Here is a 20,942-nt window from a genome sequence, read left to right on the forward strand (position 1 = left end):
AGAAATGTGCACTGGTCTTATGGGTTATGTGTACAAAATTATTATTTTAATATAAGCTACCACTGGTCTGAAGAAATTCAGTAACCATGTAAAGAACATATACTTGCTCACAGCAAGAGTAGTTTGGGATAAGGATGCTGATTATTTTAATAGATTTAAACAGCACAAGAAGCATGGAAGATTTAAAAAAAAGAGTCAATTTAGATGCATCAGTAACTTGGGGAGAATAATTTCTGGTAATGAAGGGGAGTGCGTAGTCAAAATCAGTCAGGTATGTCAGATGCTATGATTCCTATTATAAGTGAGAGGATCAACACAAGAGCTGAAAATTTAGGTAGATCTTGACTATTACAGAAAAATTATGTGGCATAATTAAGTTAAATACAGAGCTAGCTCAGTTAGAAAGGTGTAGGCAGGGTGGGAAGTGGGAAATTAGAATATTGACAAAAGAAACCAGCTAGAAATTTAGCTTGTTAGCTCGTTTTTATTGCCATATAAATCTTATTTGTGATAGATGTAATTCTGAGGTAGCTTCCTTGACACACATGTTCTGGTCTTGTCCTCTTTTAGAAAAGTATTGGAAAGATATTTTTTGATATTACTTCAGCAGTTCTGCGTATTGATTTAGAACCTCATCCTATTACTGCAACTTTTGGACTACCAGTGACAGATTCTAGTCGTTTATCCAAGTCAGCTTACCGTCTAATTGCATTTGTTACATTAATAGCCAGAAGATCCATTTTATTTAAATGGAAAGATTCTAATTCCCCCACGACATTTCAATGGTTTTCCCAAACGATAGCATTCCTAAACTTGGAAAAAATTAGGAGTGGTACTATGGATCCTTCGGTTAAATTTGAAGAAACTTGGAGGCCATTTATTTAATATTTTCATATGATGTAAGTTGACCCTTTCTGAATCCTTTGTAGTAATTTTTTTTCATGTATAGAGGAGCGGAGTTAACAACAAATAATTTTAGCCGAGGCAATATGACAGCCCAAGCTTTGTTTGTTTTTTTTAGTTTCGTTTCTATTTAGTTTAGGGGGTTTTCTTTTTCTCTCTTTATTAATATCTTTTTCATGGTCAATTACTATGAGATTGGGAAGCTAACTATATTTGCTACTTGGAATTTATGCTTGTACATGATAACTTTTATCATTGTAATCCCAATCTCTATGTATCATTACTATTATTGTTATGTTTAACTATGAAACCTAATAAAAAGATTGAAAAAGAAAGAAATTCAGAAATGGGGATATGTACAGATGATAAACATCATGGGGAACAGAGCAGAAATTTAATTTGTTTCTATACTCTGTCAACAAAATTTGAGAAGTATTCAAACAATTTGCCAAGTTCAAATAAGATTAGTTAGTTTGAATGATCTACAATTGGTGTTAAAATAAAGGTATTGGTAATCCTAGATTTTGCAATTATATGCAAAGCTTTCAAAATTTCTTAATTTATTAAATAAAAATGAATTAGGATAAAGGGGACTAGATATAAGAGTATTTGGACAGACAGAGACTGATTAGGGATAGTCAACATGGCTGTGTGTGGAGTTAGGTTATGTCTAACCAATGTTATAGAATTTTTCAAGCAAGTTACCAGAGAAGTTGATGAAGGCAAGGCTGTGAATATTGTCTACGTGGATTTAGCAAGGCCTTTGACAAGGTCCTACATGGGAGGAGTTCAGTCACTTGGCATTTAGGACGAGATCATAAATTGGATTAGGCATTGGCTTTGCAGGAGAAGCCAAAAAGTGGTAATAGATGGTTGCCTCTCTAACTGGAGGCCTGTGATTGGTGGTGTGCCACAGGGTCGGTGCTGGGTCTGTTTTTGTTTGTTATCTATATCAACAATGTGGATGATAATGTAGTATAACTGGATCAACAAATTTGTAGACGATACCAAGACTGAACAGCAAGGAAGGCTATCAAAGCTTGCAGCAGGACCTGGACCAGCAGGAAAAATAGACTGAAAAATGGCAGATGAAATTTAATACAGACAAATGTTTAGTGTCAACACGAGGAAATTTGCAGATGCTGGAATTTCAAGCAACACACATAAAAGTAGGTGAATGCAGCAGGCCAGGCAGCATCTATAGGAAGAGGTACAGTCGATGTTTCGGGAAGTGTTGCACTTCTGGAACACAAACAAGGGAAGGACTTACATGGTAAGCAATAGGGCACTGAGGAATGCCATAGAATGGAGGGATCTGGGAATAGAGATCCATAATTCCTTGAAAGTAGTGTGATAGATATATAGGGCTGTAAAGAGAGCTTTTAGCACATTAGCCTTCATAAATCAAAGTATTGAGAACAGGAGTTGGGATGTTATGTTGAAGTTGTATAAAACATTAGTGAGGCCTAACTTGGAGTATTGTGTCCAGTTTAGGTCACTTACCTACAGGAAAGGTAGCAATAGGAATGAAATAGAGCAAAGTTTACAAGGATGTTGCCAGGACTTGAAGACCTCAGTTATTGGGAAAGGTTGACTATATCCCCAAGAGCACAGAATGAGGGGTGATTTGATAGAGGCATACAAAAGTATGAGGGGCACAGAGAAAATGTAAGCAGGCTTTTTCCACTGAGATTGGGTGACATTTGAACTGAAGGTCACGGATTAAGGTTGAAAAGTGAAATATTTAAGGGGGACATGAGAAAGAACAACTTCTCTCGGGGGGTGGTCAGTTTGTGAAATGAGCTGCCAGCAAAAGTGGAAGATGTGGGTTTGATTTCAACATTTAACTGAAATTTGGATAGGTACATGGATGGAGGGGTATGGAGGGCTATGGTCCAGGTGCAGTTTGATGGGCCAAGGCAAGTTAATAGCTTGGCATAGACTAGATGGGCCAAAATGCATGTCTTTGTATTGTAGCACTCAATGACTCTAAAAGGACAATCTTTATTCTCTCATGGAATATCAAAGCATAAAACTCATTCAGTGGAGTATGCTCTCACATTTGGAATGGTCCTGACAGAACAATGGGACAATGTTTTAATGGCAATATCTTAATGGACCATGCAAAAAGGGAGAAAGATTATTTACTAATGACAAGAATGGTTGGAAGAAAATGCGAACAAGAGGAATCTTGCCGTTGGCCCCAAAGAGAAGGGAAATTGCTTAAAATGTGGATAATGACTTTGAAATGATGCATTACCTTCTCTTCCATATCCCCTGAAATCCTCTAGTTATTCCATCTGGATTATGTAGGATATTGTTGGAAGCATTAAACCCATGGCTTCCTCATTGTACTTCCCTCAATTTCTTTGATCTCGTTCAATTTGAGGCTCTAAATATAGATCCCAATATGTTTATTTCAGTCTGCAAAGTTAGAATTTTGACTCCCAATTGTTAAACTCACAATTTCAAAATGATCAACTCAATATTTTATTCAATCCTTCCCTTTACCATCCATCTTTCAGTTCAGTAAAAGTTATTTGCTTCTTTCTGATTCATTTGGGTTCATTCTTTCAAACGTTGGCAACCACCACTGGTCTTAATCCCTTCCTCAGGTTGATACCTATTGCATATTCTTAAAACCATGGGACTAAAATAAACTTTCTTTCGGGCAACATTTTGGAAGACAGTTGCTAGTGAGCTGTTGTCTGTACCCTTCTGACTTTCACGCCTGCGGAATGCAATATGGAAGCACGGACAGTCAAGTGCCAGCACAGTTGATACCCCATTCTGTGCTGGGTCTGGCAGCAAAATCCAGAGGTAGAGCACAAATGTCCTGAGTAGAAGGGCTGGATCTGAAAAGCATCCAACACCTCAACTGTATCATTACACTGGCTGTCACATCTAGCATTTATTTTCTCACTCATGTGAATAGAGTCACTAATATGGATGGAAAGATAAGTGAGGGCAATGTTTTCCATTTCAATTAATATTAATATATTAATCAATATACATAAAATAAATCATTATTACACATTTAAATTTTTTACTCTTTTCAATTTATTTATTTACATTTTTCTACAGTTTTCAGATGACTCTGATGATGATCATAAGCCAGCCATTAAGTGGCCTTCAAGGCACTTCACTGGTGGGGCTCAGGTTGGACCACATGAATCAACTCTCTTTGCAGGCTGCGTTTTTGCAGTTCAGCCACTGCAGCAGGTATTGAGATGCTTTAGACCCACAGTGACATAAAAGGTTAATGTAGCTATCAGGTTGAGAAAAAAGGGGATCTGGTCAACAGCAGTTATGCCCACAATCATCTCACTTCTTGAAAAGAATAACCATCAATGTGGCAGAAATGATACTTTATACTTTATTGTCGCCAAACAATTGATACTAGAACGTACAATCATCACAGCGATATTTGATTCTGCGCTTCCCACTCCGTGGATTACAAATCGATAGTAAATATTAAAAATTTAAATTATAAATTATAAATAGAAAATAAAAAAATGGAAAGTAAGGTAGTGCAAAAAAACCGACAGGCAGGTCCGGATATTTGGAGGGTACGGCCCAGATCCAGGTCAGGATCTGTTCAGCAGTCTTATCACAGTTGGAAAGAAGCTGTTCCCAAATTTGGCCGTACGAGTCTTCAAGCTCTTGAGCCTTCTCCTGGAGGGAAGAGGGACGAAAAATGTGTTGGTTGGTTGGGTCGTGTCCTTGATTATCCTGGCAGCATTGCTCCAACAGCGTGCGGTGTAAATTGAGTCCAAGGACGGAAGATTGGTTTGTGTGATGTGCTGCGCCATGTTCACGATCTTCTGCAGCTTCTTCCTGTCTTGGACAGGACAACTTCCATACCAGGTTGTGATGCACCCTAGAAGAATGCTTTCTACGGTGCATCTATAAAAATTAGTGAGGGTTTTAGGGGACAGGCCAAATTTCTTTAGCTTTCTCAGGAAGTAAAGGCGCTGGTGGGCTTTCTTGGCAGTGGACTCTGCTTGGTTGGACCAAATCAGGTCATTTGTGATATTGACCCTGAGGAACTTAAAGCTTTTGGACCTGTTCCACTTGCGCACCACCGATGTAAATGGGGTCGTGCGGTTCGCTACTCCTTCTGAAGTCAACAACCAATTCCTTCATCTTGCTGACATTGAGGGATAGGCTATTGTCTTCGCGCCATGCCACCAGGTTCTTAATTTCCTCTCTGTACTCAAACTCATCATTACCCAAGATACGGCCTACAATTGTTGTGTCATCAGCAAACTTATATATTGAGTTCGATGGAAACTTGGCTACACAATCAAGGGTGTACAGTGAGTACAGCAGGGGGCTGAGTACACAGCCTTGTGGGGCACCGGTGCTCAGAGTGATTGTAGAGGAGAGCTTGTCCCCTATTTTTACAGCCTGGGTCCTGTCTGTGAGGAAGTTGAAGATCCAGCTGCAGATCTGAGTGCTAAGGCCCAGGTTCCATACTAAAACATCAAACGTGATACACAGATATGTACCATTTTCAGTTGCCCTGCATTCCATCAATACTGACAAATGTAATTGGAAATAGAAATTCCTTTTATTTAAGCAACATCCTCCAGAGTTGGTGGTGAATTCTCTGATACTGGTTGACCAAGAAATACTACTAATTTAACAAACATCTTGATACCACTGTTCTCACAGAGGCCTGTTGGAGAACATTATCACCAATAAAAATGGGTTTCAAATGGTTAACTATATGAACACCATAAATCTTGGATTGGCTCAGGCATTCTACACAATCACTGGCAGTTGTCATTAAGAGTTCCTTTTATCTACCAGGCCTTTAAAAGAAGAACATGGACTGTCCCATCCAATCAACAGAAAGCAGATTAACTTACTGCTTTCAGACTGGAATTAAAATTTTAATGTACAGGTGCACACAAAAATCACACAGCCAGTAATCTTTCAAATATGTAAATGGCGACAAATAAATTAACTAAATCATGCAACATTGCTATGTAAGCCTTTTTATTACTGCACTTAAATGCAATATCAACTATAAACAGTTAGGACTTCAGTTTGAACTGGAAATGATTGTAATGAATAATGTTGTAAAGATACAAAGCTTCCACTTAAGCTCTTACTTTAAGCAGATATTAGTAACAGACTATAATTTAAATAGTTATTTTTGTGGACCAGAACAAAACCTGAATTCATATTGTGACTTATAAAACAAAACCATCTATGCAGCTAAACAATTACAACAATTTTAGAAAAAACCTATAATATAGAAGTGCCAGTGATGCTTCATAGAGGCAGTTTTAAAATTATTGTTAAACTCAAGAAAAGGTTATTTACATATAGCATTGTGCCTGGATATTTAATAAATTATATTTAGATAGCCTTACATATCAAAAATTGAAACAAGTAGATTGGTTCTGAAAATCACAAGGCAGTGTTGAAAAATTCAGGTGCACTTGAACACGAAGAAAGAATTCAAGTTGAAGTGCTTTTAGTAGAGAGTATTTGGCACGTGTTCAGTAGCCAATATTGATGCATTTGTAAATATTGCTCTTGTCCACATGTTAACTGAAAAATTATATGAAATAAAGAGGAAAAATGTTTTATCTATTTATTTATATATTCTGCTAATAAGATCAGTACACTACATAAAAATCCCTTTGGCAGAAGCAGCCCAGCTGTGCACTTCACCTATATGGTCTTGATCGAGTCTCTGAGGATCTCCAGATTTGGTATAGTTATTGCTTTTAGATCACATTCTTATTGACTAGTGTCAGCCTGGTCATTCATCTTGAGTACAGATGTCATGGAGCAGTGCTATCTTGTGACATATTGTGAACATTTTCTTCCAGAAATACCTCTTTAAGGCAGGGTGCAATAGGTTAAACTACTAGACAGAAACCAAAATACAACTCATTGTGCTATTCTATTCCCTTTGTTAAAAATACTTCTAAGACTTGAAATTATAAACTACAGTAATAATCAATTTCCTAAGCGTATGCCTGTAAAGTGAAAAGGCTTAATAGCTGAACAATATCTTTTATTAAAATTACCGTAAAATTGACGTTAACATAAAATAATGCTCCAATATTTGAAATTCAATGATTTTTTTTCTTTTACACTTGATCTCTAAGAATCATTTTCAGAAAAGATGCCTTCAAGAAAAAGGAGTAGAGGTCTTCAAATGCACCCCGATGAGATAAGTGTTATGAACTAGTATTTTGAAGCTTTCATTCAGGTCACTTTTATAAGGTAATCAATGCTGGTTAATTAGTTTTCACTGCAGTTTAAAATGACCAAGTGCACGATCAAGTTAAATAAATCTGTTTCTGTAGAAGGAGCAATCAATGTTATATCTCATTAAATTACAGCTGCACTCCTGTGATCATTATAACACCAACTATGGTTTGGGAAAGGGCTTTGGGAATGAGGAGGAGAAAACAAAGAAAATATATTTTCATTCCTTTTCAAAACAATTGGAAGACTAGCCTTAGCTGATTTAAAAAAAAACTGAATTATTTTACTTTGTGTGCCTTTATTACAATACTTAATTTATTTTGTCTTAGACTATTTTTTCCCAATCAAATGGGATAAAATCATTGACCTCATTCTGCTCCACAGTAGTTTATTTCCTCGGCCATCAAGTAATCAGTTTTGCTATTAATTCTACATTCTTGTATATCAAATGGTGATTTAATTTACTCCAGATGAAATACAAATGCATTTTAGGCATATGTATTATTTTTTGTCCCTAGCTTTTGAATGGAAGAATGCCTACATTCAAAGGGGCATAAACTTAAAAATGGAATGGATTCTAAGTGGGCAAATTGGTGTCAATTTGTACAAAATTAAAATTCTCACCTGAATGACTCCTTTTCACTTTATGTACTTTGCTGTGCAATATGCAGAATAAGTATAAACCAATCTAGAAACAAATGCAGGTATACAGATCTTTTCCTAGTGAGACAACATGGTGCTATCCAGCAAATAAGTGTTTGCACTTCAAAATTGGTTATTTGATGTGCAAACAAGTGTTGTAGTACAATTTAAGTAATCTAACAAATGTAGCTCTAATTTTGTATACCCACTGTCATTTGAAAAAACCAATTGTCTATGAAACTAACCGTGTTCAATTGCTGCTTTAAGTGTGGCTTCAGGATGTGTTGATCCAAATGAGTTGCGAACGAACCGGCGGCGGCGCCGCAAGTCATCCTCCCAGTAGTCAAGGCGCCAGAACTCACGAGGACGACTGCAATGAAACAGAGGCAGCACATATGTTAGCAATTATCAAACAGCATGGTGGCACATAAGTGCTGAATAAAGATCTCCTTGTTTGGTTGGTCATTTTTGCAGTCTGCAATCCTTAAGTTAGGTTTGTCCTTGAAAATAACAATATCACCTTCCAGACTAAGAAACCCCTTTCCCTTTTCTTCTTGGAAGGTGAAATGAGCACTAAATACATCATTTTGAAATGAATTGCTGACAGTGTGATCAGTTTCCCCACACTCTAGTGGCATGTGCTCTGATTTCAGCCTCATTTCAGCCTCAGCAGGACACCTTTAGCTGTGACTGCATTTATAAACCAGAATAGGGAAAAGGCCATTATAAATATGGTATAGCATTACCTATATTAATCAAAGTCTACTCCTTCATCATTTTTCTTCCCAATTTGTGTGCTTTCACACAAGGTCAGTAAATCATACCTTGTGTTCTCAGTTCAGAAAGTGTTAACTTTAATGAACAGTACTGTTATGCGCGTACATGAGAGATAATAAAATATTACTCTATTTAGACGTGCAGAAATTTAATTAAAATAATCTCTTAAAATATTCATTACATTTAGCCCCTGAGGCATAGAGTAACATAAGAAAATGCATTTCCTTTCTTTTACTGATATTTTAAGACCCAATCCTATGACGGTAGAACAAGGTAATGCAGTATATTTAAAACAGATGATGTTTGATGTTATTTCATATTAAAATTAGGAGTGCTTGACATTTCTCCTCTTAACAGGACTTAAAATCTTTTCTCTAAATCTGTTCATGTCAACTTGGAAGGATGCTACACTGTAGAGAATAAAAACTACCTCTCCCTCTTACAGCTTTTTCAATGCTTTCACAATTCAACATGGGAAGATTTGTTAAATCAGATAAATCTTATTTGAAGACATTTCTTAGTCTTAATATTAGTCTCTGATTCTAACTGATATTATCAGTTTTTACAGGAAAGACAGGTGCATTATATTAAGGACTATTACTGTAATATTAAAGCATTATTTCAAAACACCAAGCTTCACACATCATTTGCAGTCGTACCCATGAACACACTACAGAGAAACAGAAGAATTACCTTGAATACCAGTGGGATGCCTCTGATATAAAAGCACTCACTTTACAAAATATAATCTAAACAAATTCAGTAAAACATGGACTATTCTGTGTCAGTACTTTGCATTTCCCAGTAGTAAGTGAATTTATGTGTATGGCTTCATCAATGTAATTAAGCCATTAAATCACTTGTGATACTAATTCACTAATATGGTCTTAATCCTATTGTAAAATCTCCTACGCATTTGCTTGTAGCTAATAATTAAGTTTTTATCACCAAATACACGTGCATCCTCTGTTCTCTTTATTTTTACAATGTAGACAGTGTTAAAGTTCAGGCAAAAATAAAGCGTGCTCTAAGATCAAGCTCAATCAAAAATATCTGTTTCTTCTTTTATTTAAAATTGCTGTCCCCCCAGCAAAAATGTGAACACTAGGTCCATTACTCGATTTTTAGCCACATGCGACAGACTGTTATGTGTTTGGCTGCGATAGCTGCAGTGCCAGAACAGGCACTTCATCATCCGAGCTTCCAACGTTCAGCTATTAAAATTATTATCAAATATCTACTGAGATCCAGGCGTGAATCATATACTGCACCCAGTCTTCTGGGGAAAGATACAATGAAGGTCTATTCATCAGTATGGCAATCGGCAGAAGTAATTAGTTCCCAAGACCTAGATTTCTTACAAAGCTTATTTCACACACTGCCACAAACAACATATGAATGTGAAAAGCTAATGAAAGCCTGTAAAATGTGTTAACCTCTCCAGCCATCAATCGTTCTGTTACTTTGTGTTAATATTTTTTTAAAACCAATAAATTTTTAATTTCTCATCCATCCCTGACAGTTTTTGACAGAATTACGTGGTCCCATTTTCTTTGAGATAACAACAATTACAATTACAAAAGGAATCTGCAGTATTCATTTATACACCATTTGTGTAATTAGTTCTCCAGCAACAAGATGCCCCACTCAAGAGTAATCTTGACAGAAAGCTCATGTTGTCCATTTGCTTCCTTCCAATATGATTTGTATAATTGTTGAATAACAGTGCTTCTTCTGGAGCTCCCTGAAAGGTCACAATGGAAAGTTTTTTTTTGTCTATATAAAACAAAACTTCTAAGTCCTAGTCTCTGCTTGGAAGTCAATGATGAAGGGGTATAATTACATTCAGTGCCTGAGCCTTTTGAGTAAGTCTAGGCTTTATAAATGTATGTAATTTACCCCTGATTGATAGGAGTCATTAACAAGATATCAACTCCTGATTCAATATGCTGCACAGCAGTATCTTCCAGAAACCAGGGCTACTTTAGAAAAACTGGAATGTTGAAATCTTACAGGAAAATAATGAGAAAAGAGAAAGTAGTTAAATTACATAAACTTAAAGTTGCATACTAGGTACACCTTTATGGTAGATTCCTAACTACTTTTTGAAAGCTTATTTATTTACAAATATCTAAGCATGCCACCATCAACTTGCATCATGTGTACATTTAAAAGTGACACCAGAAAAGTAGAAAATCTTCAAATTGCAGTAATTCAAGAAAATAAAACAAACTATATTGAACCAAATTGTTATATACAGTGCCTTGAAAAAGTATTCAGCCACAAACTCTTTGTGCACATGAATTAGTATTACAACCAGGGATTTTGATCAACTTAACTGGGAATTGTTGTGTGAATCACATGTTCCTTATTTCACAGTAGAGCCCAAAATACAGGGAAAATTGTAAAGCATGAAAATCTAAAAATTCAAGAACTGTAATATCAGCAATTTAAAAGTATTCACTCTCCTTTGCCCAGTACTTAGTTGAACCACCTCCCAAAATTATTACAGCCAGTAGTGTTTTTGGATGTCTCCATTAACTTTAGACAATGTGATAGTGTTAGATTTTCCCATTCCTCCATACAAAATTGCTCAAGCTCAGCCAAGTTAGTTAGGGAGCGGTAGTGGACACCAACCTTGAGGTCTTGCCAGAGATGTTCGATTAGGTTTAGGCCAGAACTCTGACTGGTCCATAAATTTTATCTGAAGCCACTCCATGCCATAGTTGCTCCGCCAGTGTGCTTTAAGTCGTTGTCCTGCTAAAAGACAAACTTCCTCTCCACTTTAAGCTTCCTGGCAGAAGCTAGCAGTTTTTTTTATCTAAGATCCTTCTGTATATAGCAGTATTCATCTTCCCATCAATCCTGACACGATTTCCAGTCCTTGGTACTGAAAAGCATTCCCATAGCATGATGCTGCCTCCACCATTCTTTACATTAGGGATGATGTTACCTGGCTGATGTGCAGTATTAGATTTATGCCATACGTACTGCTTAGTGTTGAGGCCAAAATGTTCCACTTTAGTCTCATCCAACCACAAGACCTTCTTCCACATCTTTACAGTATGTTCTAAGTGACACTTCGCAAAGTTTTTACAGGCAAGATATGCTTTTATATTTAGCCAGGGCTTCTTCCTTGCCACTCTTCTGTAAATACCCTTTTGGTGCAAGGCCTTAAGAAATTGTGCAGCCGTGAATTTCATCGCCAATTGCAGCCACTGACTTCTGCAGTTCACTCAGAGTGACCGTTGGCATGACAGGAACCTTCTTACAAGTACCATTCTTCTCAGGCAACTAAGTTTAGAGAGGGGACCTGACCTAGGCAATGTGGGTGTGGTTTCATATTTTTTCCACTTTTTCCACAATGGACTGCACTGAGCTCAGAAGTATGTTCAGTGTCTTTGAGGTGGCTTTGTACCCTTCCCAGATTTGTGCTTCTCTATCATTTCACTGACTGGACTTGAATGCTCTTTTGTCTTCACTTTGGTTTGGTCTGCTGAAAATCTACCATATTGTTGGATCTTACAAAGAAAGGGAATATTTATTCTTATTACTTCATTGAAAACAAGAGATCCTCCAATTTTCTACATCAACAAATAGGGTGAGTTCCTAAGGTATATTAAGAGCGAAAGGATTGTAAGGGATAAAATTGGTCCTCTTGAAGATCAGAGTGGTTGGCTTTGTGCAGAACCAAAGGAAATGGGGGAGATCTTAAATAGGTTTTTTGCATCTGTATTTACTAAGGAAACTGGCATGAAGTCTATGGAGTTAAGGGAAACAAGTAGTGAGATCATAGAAACTGTACAGATTGAAAAGGAGGAGGTTCTTGCTGTCTTGAGGAAAATTAAAGTGGATAAATCTCCGGGACCTGACAGGGTGTTCCCTCGGACCTTGAAGGAGACTAGTGTTGAAATTGCAGGGGCCCTGGCAGAAATATTTAAAGTGTCGCTCTCTACAGGTGAGGTGCCGGAGGATTGGAGAGTGGCTCATGTTGTTCCGTTGTTTAAAAAAGGATCGAAAAGTAATCCAGGAAATTATAGGCCGGTGAGTTTAATGTCAGTAGTAGGTAAGTTATTGGAGGGAGTACTAAGAGACAGAATCTACAAGCATTTGGATAGGCAGGGATTTATTAGGGAGAGTCAACATGGCTTTGTGCGTAGTAGGTCATGTTTGACCAATCTATTGGAGTTTTTCGAGGAGGCTACCAGGAAAGTGGATGAAGGGAAGGCAGTGGATATTGTCTACATGGACTTCAGTAAGGCCTTTGACAAGGTCCCGCATCGGAGGTTAGTTAGGAAAATTCAGTCGCTAGGTATACATGGAGAGGTGGAAAATTGGATTAGACATTGGCTCAATGGAAGAAGCCAAAGAGTGGTAGTAGAGAATTGCTTCTCCAAGTGGAGGCCTGTGACTAGTGGTGTGCCACAGGGATCAGTGCTGGGTCCATTGTTATTTGTCATCTATATCAATGATCTGGATGATAATGTGGTAAATTGGATCAGCAAATTTGCTGATGATACAAAGATTGGAGGTGTAGTAGACAGTGAGGAAGCTTTTCAGAGCCTGCAGAGGGACTTGGACCAGCTGGAAAAATGGGCTGAAAAATGGCAGATGGAGTTTAATACAGACAAGTGTGAGGTATTGCACATTGGAAGGACAAACCAAGGTAGAACATACAGGATTAATGGTAAGGCACTGAGGAGTGCAGTGGAACAGAGGGATCTGGGAATACAGATACAAAATTCCCTAAAAGTGGCGTCACAGGTAGATAGGGTCGTAAAGAGAGCTTTTGGTACATTGGCCTTTATTAATCAAAGTATTGAGTATAAGAGCTGGAATGTTATGATGAGGTTGTATAAGGCATTGGTGAGGCCGAATCTGGAGTACTGAGTTCAGTTTTGGTCACCAAATTACAGGAAGGATATAAATAAGGTTGAAAGAGTGCAGAGAAGGTTTACAAGGATGTTGCCGGGACTTGAGAAACTCAGCTACAGAGAAAGGTTGAATAGGTTAGGACTTTATTACCTGGAGCGTAGAAGAATGAGGGGAGATTTGATAGAGGTATATAAAATTATGATGGGTATAGATAGAGTGAATGCAAGCAGGCTTTTTCCACTGAGGCAAGGGGAGAAAAAAAACAGAGGACATGGGTTAAGGGTGAGGGGGGAAAGTTTAAAGGGAACATCGGGGGGGCTTCTTCACACAGAGAGTGGTTGGAGTATGGAATGAGCTGCCAGACAAGGTGGTAAATGCGGGTTCTTTTTTAACATTTAAGAATAAATTGGACAGATACATGGATGGGAGGTGTATAGAGGGATATGGTCCGTGTGCAGGTCAGTGGGACTAGGCAGAAAATGGTTCGGCACAACCAAGAAGGGCCAAAAGGCCTGTTTCTGTGCTGTAGTTTTTCTATGTTTTCTATGGTTTCTATGGTAATATAGTATCTTGCACTTGAGGAAAGTTAGCGCTGTAATTACAAAGAGGACAAGTACTTTATCAGACTCACAATTTTGGTCTTTAATTTTTAGTAGATTGTTGACAGGTTTTGGAATTTTTCTTTTGATTTAACATGAAGCACAATGTTTTGCAGATTAGCTCCAAAAAATCTTACTTCAATATATTTTATTGGTGTTATCACTTCAGAGGACCTGTCCTGGGCCCAGCATACAAGTGCAGTTAACGTAGAAAGGAGGGTAACACTTCTATTTCCTTAGAGGTTTGGAAGATTCGGCATGACAGCTAAAACTTTGACAAACTTCTATAGATGTGTGGTGGAGAGTGTATTGACTGTCTGCATGACAGGCTGGTAAGGAAAATGTACAGAAAATCTTAGAAAAACCAGTGGACATTGCTCAGTCTATCATGGGTATACCCCTCTCCACCCTTGAGCACATGTACACAGAGCACTTTCACAGGAAAGCAGCATCCATCAAAGACCCACATCACACAGATCATGCTCTATTCTCGCTGCTGCTATCTGGAAAGTGGTACAGGAACCTCAGGACTCACACCACCAGGGTAAGGGACAGTTGTTACCCCTTCAACCATCAAGCTCTTGAACCAAAGGGGATAACTTCACTGCCTCATCACTGAAAAGTTCTTACAACTCATGGACTCACTTTCAAGGACTCTTTATTCATTGTTCTCAATTTTTATTGTTGCTTATTTATTTTTTTCCCTTTTTTTATTTGCACAGAACTTGATGTCTTCTGCACACTGGTTGTACGCCCAGTTAGTGCAGTCTTCCATTAATTCTATTATGGTTATTGGGTCTATCGAGAGTGCCTGTAAGAAAATGAAGCACAGGGCTATATATGGTAACATATGGACTTTGATAACCAATTTACTTTGAATTTTTAAATTTAAAAAATGAGACAGTAAAATGTTAAAATAGAAGTGGGAGCTGAATACATTCCAAATACCGGAAGATCTTGATTTACAAATTTCCATGAAAATGTTATTGACTCTATGAGTTTTTGAATTAGGAATGTGTTCAGTGCTGAAATGTATAGCCACCCATTGGAATAAATTGCACCAACATATATTTCACCTAGCCTTTACATCTTTAGCTTAACTAAAGTTTTTCAAGAAATGCATCCATATTTGTAAATTAAGGAATACTTGAAAAAACTTGTTGAAAATCTACCATATTGTTAGATCTTACAAAGAAAGGGGATATTTATTCATATTAATTCAGTGAAAACAGGAGATCCTCCGATTTTCTACATCAACAAATAGGATGAATTTCTAAGGTAATATAGTATCTTGCGCCTGAGGAAAGTTAGCGCTGTAATTACAAAGGGGATGAATACTTTATCAGACTCACAATTTTGGTCTTTAATTTTTCGTAGATTGTTGACAGGTTTTGGAATTTTTCTTTTGATTTAACATGAAGCACAATGTTTTGCAGATCCGCTCCTAAAAATCTTACTTCAATATATTTTAATAACAATTTCACATAAATGTTATACTTAAATACTTAAACCCTCTGTTTTCTGAATTACAAATTATAACTCAAGTTAGAGGAAAAATCTCAATGAAAATTGATTGGCTAATGAAATGAAACATTTTCTGAAATGAACTTACCACGATTACCTATGGATGTTTCAGTTTGGCTCAGTTTGAATAAGAAGGTTATATGCTACAACACAACTTGACTATCTGCAAGTATTCTTGACAGACATTTCAACATTGTCAAGTCCAATATTATCTGAGGTGATATAGTCTGAAAAAAAACTGAATTACAATCTTTTAACAGATGTTAAAAAAACACATGGCTTAGAAGAACAGGAAGGGGAAGTCGAGGGAACACACACTAGTTGTCATTGAGGGTTTAGCAGTGGAGAGGGTTTAGCAGTGGAAAGGGTGAGCAGTTTCAAGTTCCTGGGTACAATTTCTGAAAAGCTGACATGAACTCAATTTATTAGTAGTTTGAGGAGGTTTGATATATCATCAAACACTTTAGAAAATTTTTACATATGTACCATGATTCTGAATAGGCTTATATAAAGTACCTACAGTAAGTACATGAATCAATATAATGCCATTTACCTCTTCTGTGAGATCTGACATCAAACTATATACCTCCTACATTTAGTGACACAACTATTACTATTTCCTGAGGTACTTAAAGGGCTTTTGGGACATACCTGAGCAGTAATAAAGACTAAACTGTCACTTTAGGGATACTGCTTTCACATATTAACATGTCAGTTACTCAATAAATTTTTTAAAAATGCAGAAAACTAGAACGGTACACAAGAGTACAGAACTGAGTTTCTCCACTTACTAGGAATCACACTTAATCCCTCTCTGCTCCCTGTTACTATGGATGGCGAAGACACGGATGTGGTGAGGACCTGGGGTGCACCTGGATGACAGACTTAAGTGGAGCACAAACACAAAAATTGTGTACAAGAAGGGCCAGAGTCGCCTCTACTTCCTGAAGAAGACTGAGGTCCTTTGGAGTATGCAGGTCTCTCCTTCGCGTGTTCTACCAGTTTGCTGTCACCAGTACAATCTTCTATGCGGTGATGTGCTGGGAAAATGGCATCAACATGGGTGATGACAGCAGGCTCAATAAACTGATTAGAAAGGCTGGCTCTGTTATAGGTGTCAAACTGGACATCCTGGAGGCTGTGGCAGAACAATGGACCCTCCGTAAAATCCTGGCAATTCCGGACAATGTTTCTCACACTTTGCATGCTATCTTGGCTAAACAGAGGAGGGCTTTTAGTAATAGACTAAGACAACTGCACTGCTCCAAAGAGCGCAATATGAGGTCACTCTTATCTCCGGCCATTAGGTTCTATAAGTCAACCTATAGCTGGGGAAATGTTGCCTCATCAGGAAGGACTGTTTGAAGCTCTGAATGGTAGTAAGGGAGGAAGTATAGGGGCAGGTGTAGCACTTGTTCCACTAGCAAGGATAACTACTGGAAGGGAGATCAGTGGGGAGGGACAAATAGACAAGGAAGTCGCATGGAGAGCAATCCATGAAGAAAACAGAAAGTGGTGGGGAATGGAAAGATGTACTTGGTGGTGCGAAATGGATCAGGTAAATTTGAGGGCAGGGTGAAAGTTAGAGGCAAAATTGATGAAGTCAACAAGCTGCACATGGGTTCAGGAAGCAGCACCAATGCAGTCATCAATGTAGCATAGGAAAGTTTGGGAAGTGATAATGGTGTAGGCTTGGAACATAGACTGGTCCATGTAGCTGCCAAAAGGGCAGGTATAGCTGGGACCCATGCGAAAGGATGGGGAAAGTGAAAGCAAGGGAGGAGATGGCTGAGAGCAGGAACTGGGGGGCGAGGAAAGATCAGGAGTGGAGCAGAAAGAGAAACAAGCACCTGCTGGGTGGAAATAGGGCAGAGATGGAAATATTTTAGAAGAACGTGGGGTGATCTTATGGAAAGGTCTAAGATCCTCAAGGTACATGGCAGGATAAATGTTGAGATTTTACCATTATTGGGAGTGGATCAAACAAAGAAACGTAACCCTAAAATGAGGAGTGGCCAATTAAAACTGAGGTGTGCTGGAATTTCTTCAAGCAAAGGAAGTGAATCTCTTAATTCTCTACCCTGGAGGGTTGTTGTGCTAGACTACTGGAGATATTTAAAGTGAAGATATTTCTGAAAAGAATAGAAATTAAAAAAGAGAAAAGATATAAAAAGAAATATTTATACAAAGCATTACATTTCTTGGCCAACTCAAAATCCTTTAATGGCTGAACGTGGGGTGGAACTCACAAGATTCTGATTTAGAGATAAAACTGGTGCCACAAAGTCAAGAGCTCAGACAACAAAAACATCCTTTCTTAAAGTTTCATGTCAAATGGATGCAAGATCTATTTTAGAGCTCTTTCTCACAGAACAAAAGAAAGCCACAACCAAATTTTATTCAAAAATCTAATATTTAAAATGAGACGCATTACTATTCATTCAAAAATTAAATAGCATAATAGCACAAACTAATTTATAAAGGGTTATGCTGATAAAATATATTTTCAACCTCTACTGAACTTCACCGAGTAGCACAAATCCATACAGAAGAAAATAAACACATCTGATAAGGGCTTTTCACTAAAATCAGTTTAAGATGGCACTGGTGAATTTCAGCGACTTCTGGCTGGTGGCTAATGAAACAAGGAAAACAACTATATTCCTTATTAATCATACCTTTTCTAGCAAACAATCATCGCAAATAACTTCCCTCTGGATTTGAAGGTAATTTGATGTGGCAGAACTGAGGTGAGGCGAGGCAGCTTCACCAATAACGAGAAAGACCTGAGGTTTGATTGATTTAAGTGTCGTGCCCAAGGCTGAATTGAGGTGGTAAAGTTCAGGCACCAGAACATACCAATTCGACTGAACTCAATGTTTCAGGACATTTACAGCAAAAGGTGCATAAAAAGGGCCCAATAAAACTGGTGCCACAAAGTCAAGAGCACTGGAGAGCCGAGTCACCCCAACCACAAACTGTTCCAGCTGCTACCATCCAGGAAACGGCACTGCAGCATAAAAGCCAGAACCAACAGGCTCTGGTACAGCTGCTTCCACCAGGACAGCAGACTGATTAATTCACTGACACAATTGTATTTCTATGCTATTTTGACTGTTCTGTTGTACATCATACTATACAAATTACTATAAGTTGCACATTGCACATTCAGACAGAGACGTAATGTAAAGATTTTTACTCCCCACACATGTGAAGGATGTAAGAAATAAAGTCAATTCAACTTAGAGACTGAAGCGTTATGCCGAAATGGAAAGGTCGGTGGGGTCCAAGCCGCAGAGCGTTTCGAGGCAATTGAACCTGATGTTTGCACATCGATTTGACCAGATTGAAAAGGTCAGGGTGTCTGGGCACAAGGTGAGGGACGGGCCAGTTCAGATCGCTGTTCCACCAGGTTTACTCGGTTCTGCACTGAACTATTGGATTCTTTTGTGTACTTCAATTCAGAACACTATTTGCTTGTGAATTTATTTTTCTCCGCACATTGGGTGATTGATAGTCTTTTTTTTTTGTTACTATCAGTTTAATATTTTTTTATGGGCTGTTTTTTAAGGGCACGATGTTTTTTTTTCCTCTCTGCACACTGGGTGTTCTGACTTTTTTAAAAATATGGGTTCTTTTGGGTTTCTTTGTTTTGTGGTTGCCTGTTAGGATACAAATCTCAAGATTGCATAATATATACATACTTCAATAATAAATGTACTTTGAACTTCGAACTTATAAACTGCTTCATAACAAGACAGCGCCAATCACTACTGAAAAATGTGCCTGTAAAATTATATGTTGTAGTTACTACTTAAACATGTAACACATATTAAGGTTTAATGAAATGAAATAAACAGAGAAAACACTCAGGTAGCTGTGCAGCCTTTTCAGAAAGAGAAATAGTGTTAAGTCATAATGAAGAGTCTTTATCTCTGGGGTGGCAAGGTAGCACAGCAGATAACACAATGTTTTTACAGCGTCAACTGTAAGATTGGGGTTTGATTCTCACCGCTGTCTGTAAGGAGTTTATATGTTCTCCATGTGATCGCATGGGGTTCCTTTGAGTGCTCCAGTTTCCTCCCACATTCCAAAGATGTATGGTTCGGGTTAGTGAGTTGCAGGCATAATATATTGGAACCTGAAGAGTGGCAACACATGTGGGCTGCCAGCAGAAACCTCACTGATTTGATTTGACCAAACACCACTTCACTTTAGTATTAAATTTCTTTTTTCCTCAAGAACCTATCAAATTTATGAGTATTTGCAGCAACTTTTCTCTTTGATTTCTAGTATCTAAAATATTTGATTTTAATTTTCCAAAATGGAAATGATCATATCCTTAAGTACAGGTTTTCCCTGCCATCCGAAGGTAGAGCGTTCCTATGAAACGGTTCGTAAGCCGGAATGTCGTAAAGTGAAGAAGCAATTACCATTTATTTATATGGGAAAATTTTGTGAGCGTTCGCAGACCCAAAAATAACCTATCAAATCATGTCAAATAAGACATAAAACCTAAAATAACAGTAACATATAGTAAGAGCAGGAATGATATGATAAATACACAGCCTATATAAAGTTGAAATACTTTTCCACAATCATTGCCTGCACTGTTCTCTGTAGCGAAAATCTCACGCAAGCGCTCGCAGCAGAAACACGGCGCAAGCGTCGTCGGCAAAAACACGGAGCAAGTGCTTTCGGCAGAAAATCTCACGCAAGTGCTCCTGGCAAAAACACTCTCTCCAGTAACCTTTAAGCTATGAAGTTGCCAAATCATACCAAATAACACGTAAAAATACAGAGCCTATATAAAGTAGAAATAATGTATGTACAGTGTAGTATCACTTACGGGAATCGGGAAGACAGCGCAGAGCACACTGATGATGGTGTGTTAGGCTGAGTCGTTGGAGGTTGGGGTGGTGCAGTGGCCCCCACCCTCCAGGACGCCGACCAATACCGATTCGAGGAGAATGCAGCAGTAGCCGGGAGGCACACAGCACATCTTTAAGAAAAAAGCTGAAATAAACATGCTAATTAATTAGGTGCCGCTGCATTCTCCGCGAATTGGTATCTGTCCGCGGCCTGGGGGTTGGGGTGGTGGGACACTGGGATGTCATCTCATCATTGTCTGTTTCCATTAGGGCAGGCAGCTCATCTTCTCCTATGACTGCCCGCCTCGATGTCGAAGGTTGAAGTTCGTCATCTGCTGTGGCTGATGTGGAAGGCTTGAAAAACGACAGTATGCTTGACTGCTGAGCCTCGCGCATTTTTCTATCATACAGTTCTTTGTAAGCACTCAAACCATCTTGCAAATATGCCCTAAACCAACGTACCCTTTCAAAATTAAAGTTGTACTTTATCATCGCAGCGAAAATCTCACGCAGTTGC

At 38.2% G+C, this 20,942-nt stretch overlaps 1 protein-coding gene across 2 annotated transcripts in view; it reads right to left on the reverse strand.

The window, feature by feature from the left end:
• The window catches only part of lrba (LPS-responsive vesicle trafficking, beach and anchor containing), an 849,775-nt gene that overhangs the window by 430,940 nt on the left and 397,893 nt on the right, over positions 1 to 20,942 (reverse strand). For both annotated transcript variants that reach the window (XM_063046460.1, XM_063046459.1), the window contains exon 37: positions 8,025 to 8,149. In XM_063046460.1, coding sequence (XP_062902530.1) covers positions 8,025 to 8,149 — 125 coding nt within the window. The remainder of the gene's footprint in view (positions 1 to 8,024; positions 8,150 to 20,942) is intronic.

This window comes from Mobula hypostoma, chromosome 4 (assembly GCF_963921235.1).
Source record: "Mobula hypostoma chromosome 4, sMobHyp1.1, whole genome shotgun sequence".
In the NCBI taxonomy this organism is placed as follows: domain Eukaryota; kingdom Metazoa; phylum Chordata; class Chondrichthyes; order Myliobatiformes; family Myliobatidae; genus Mobula; species Mobula hypostoma.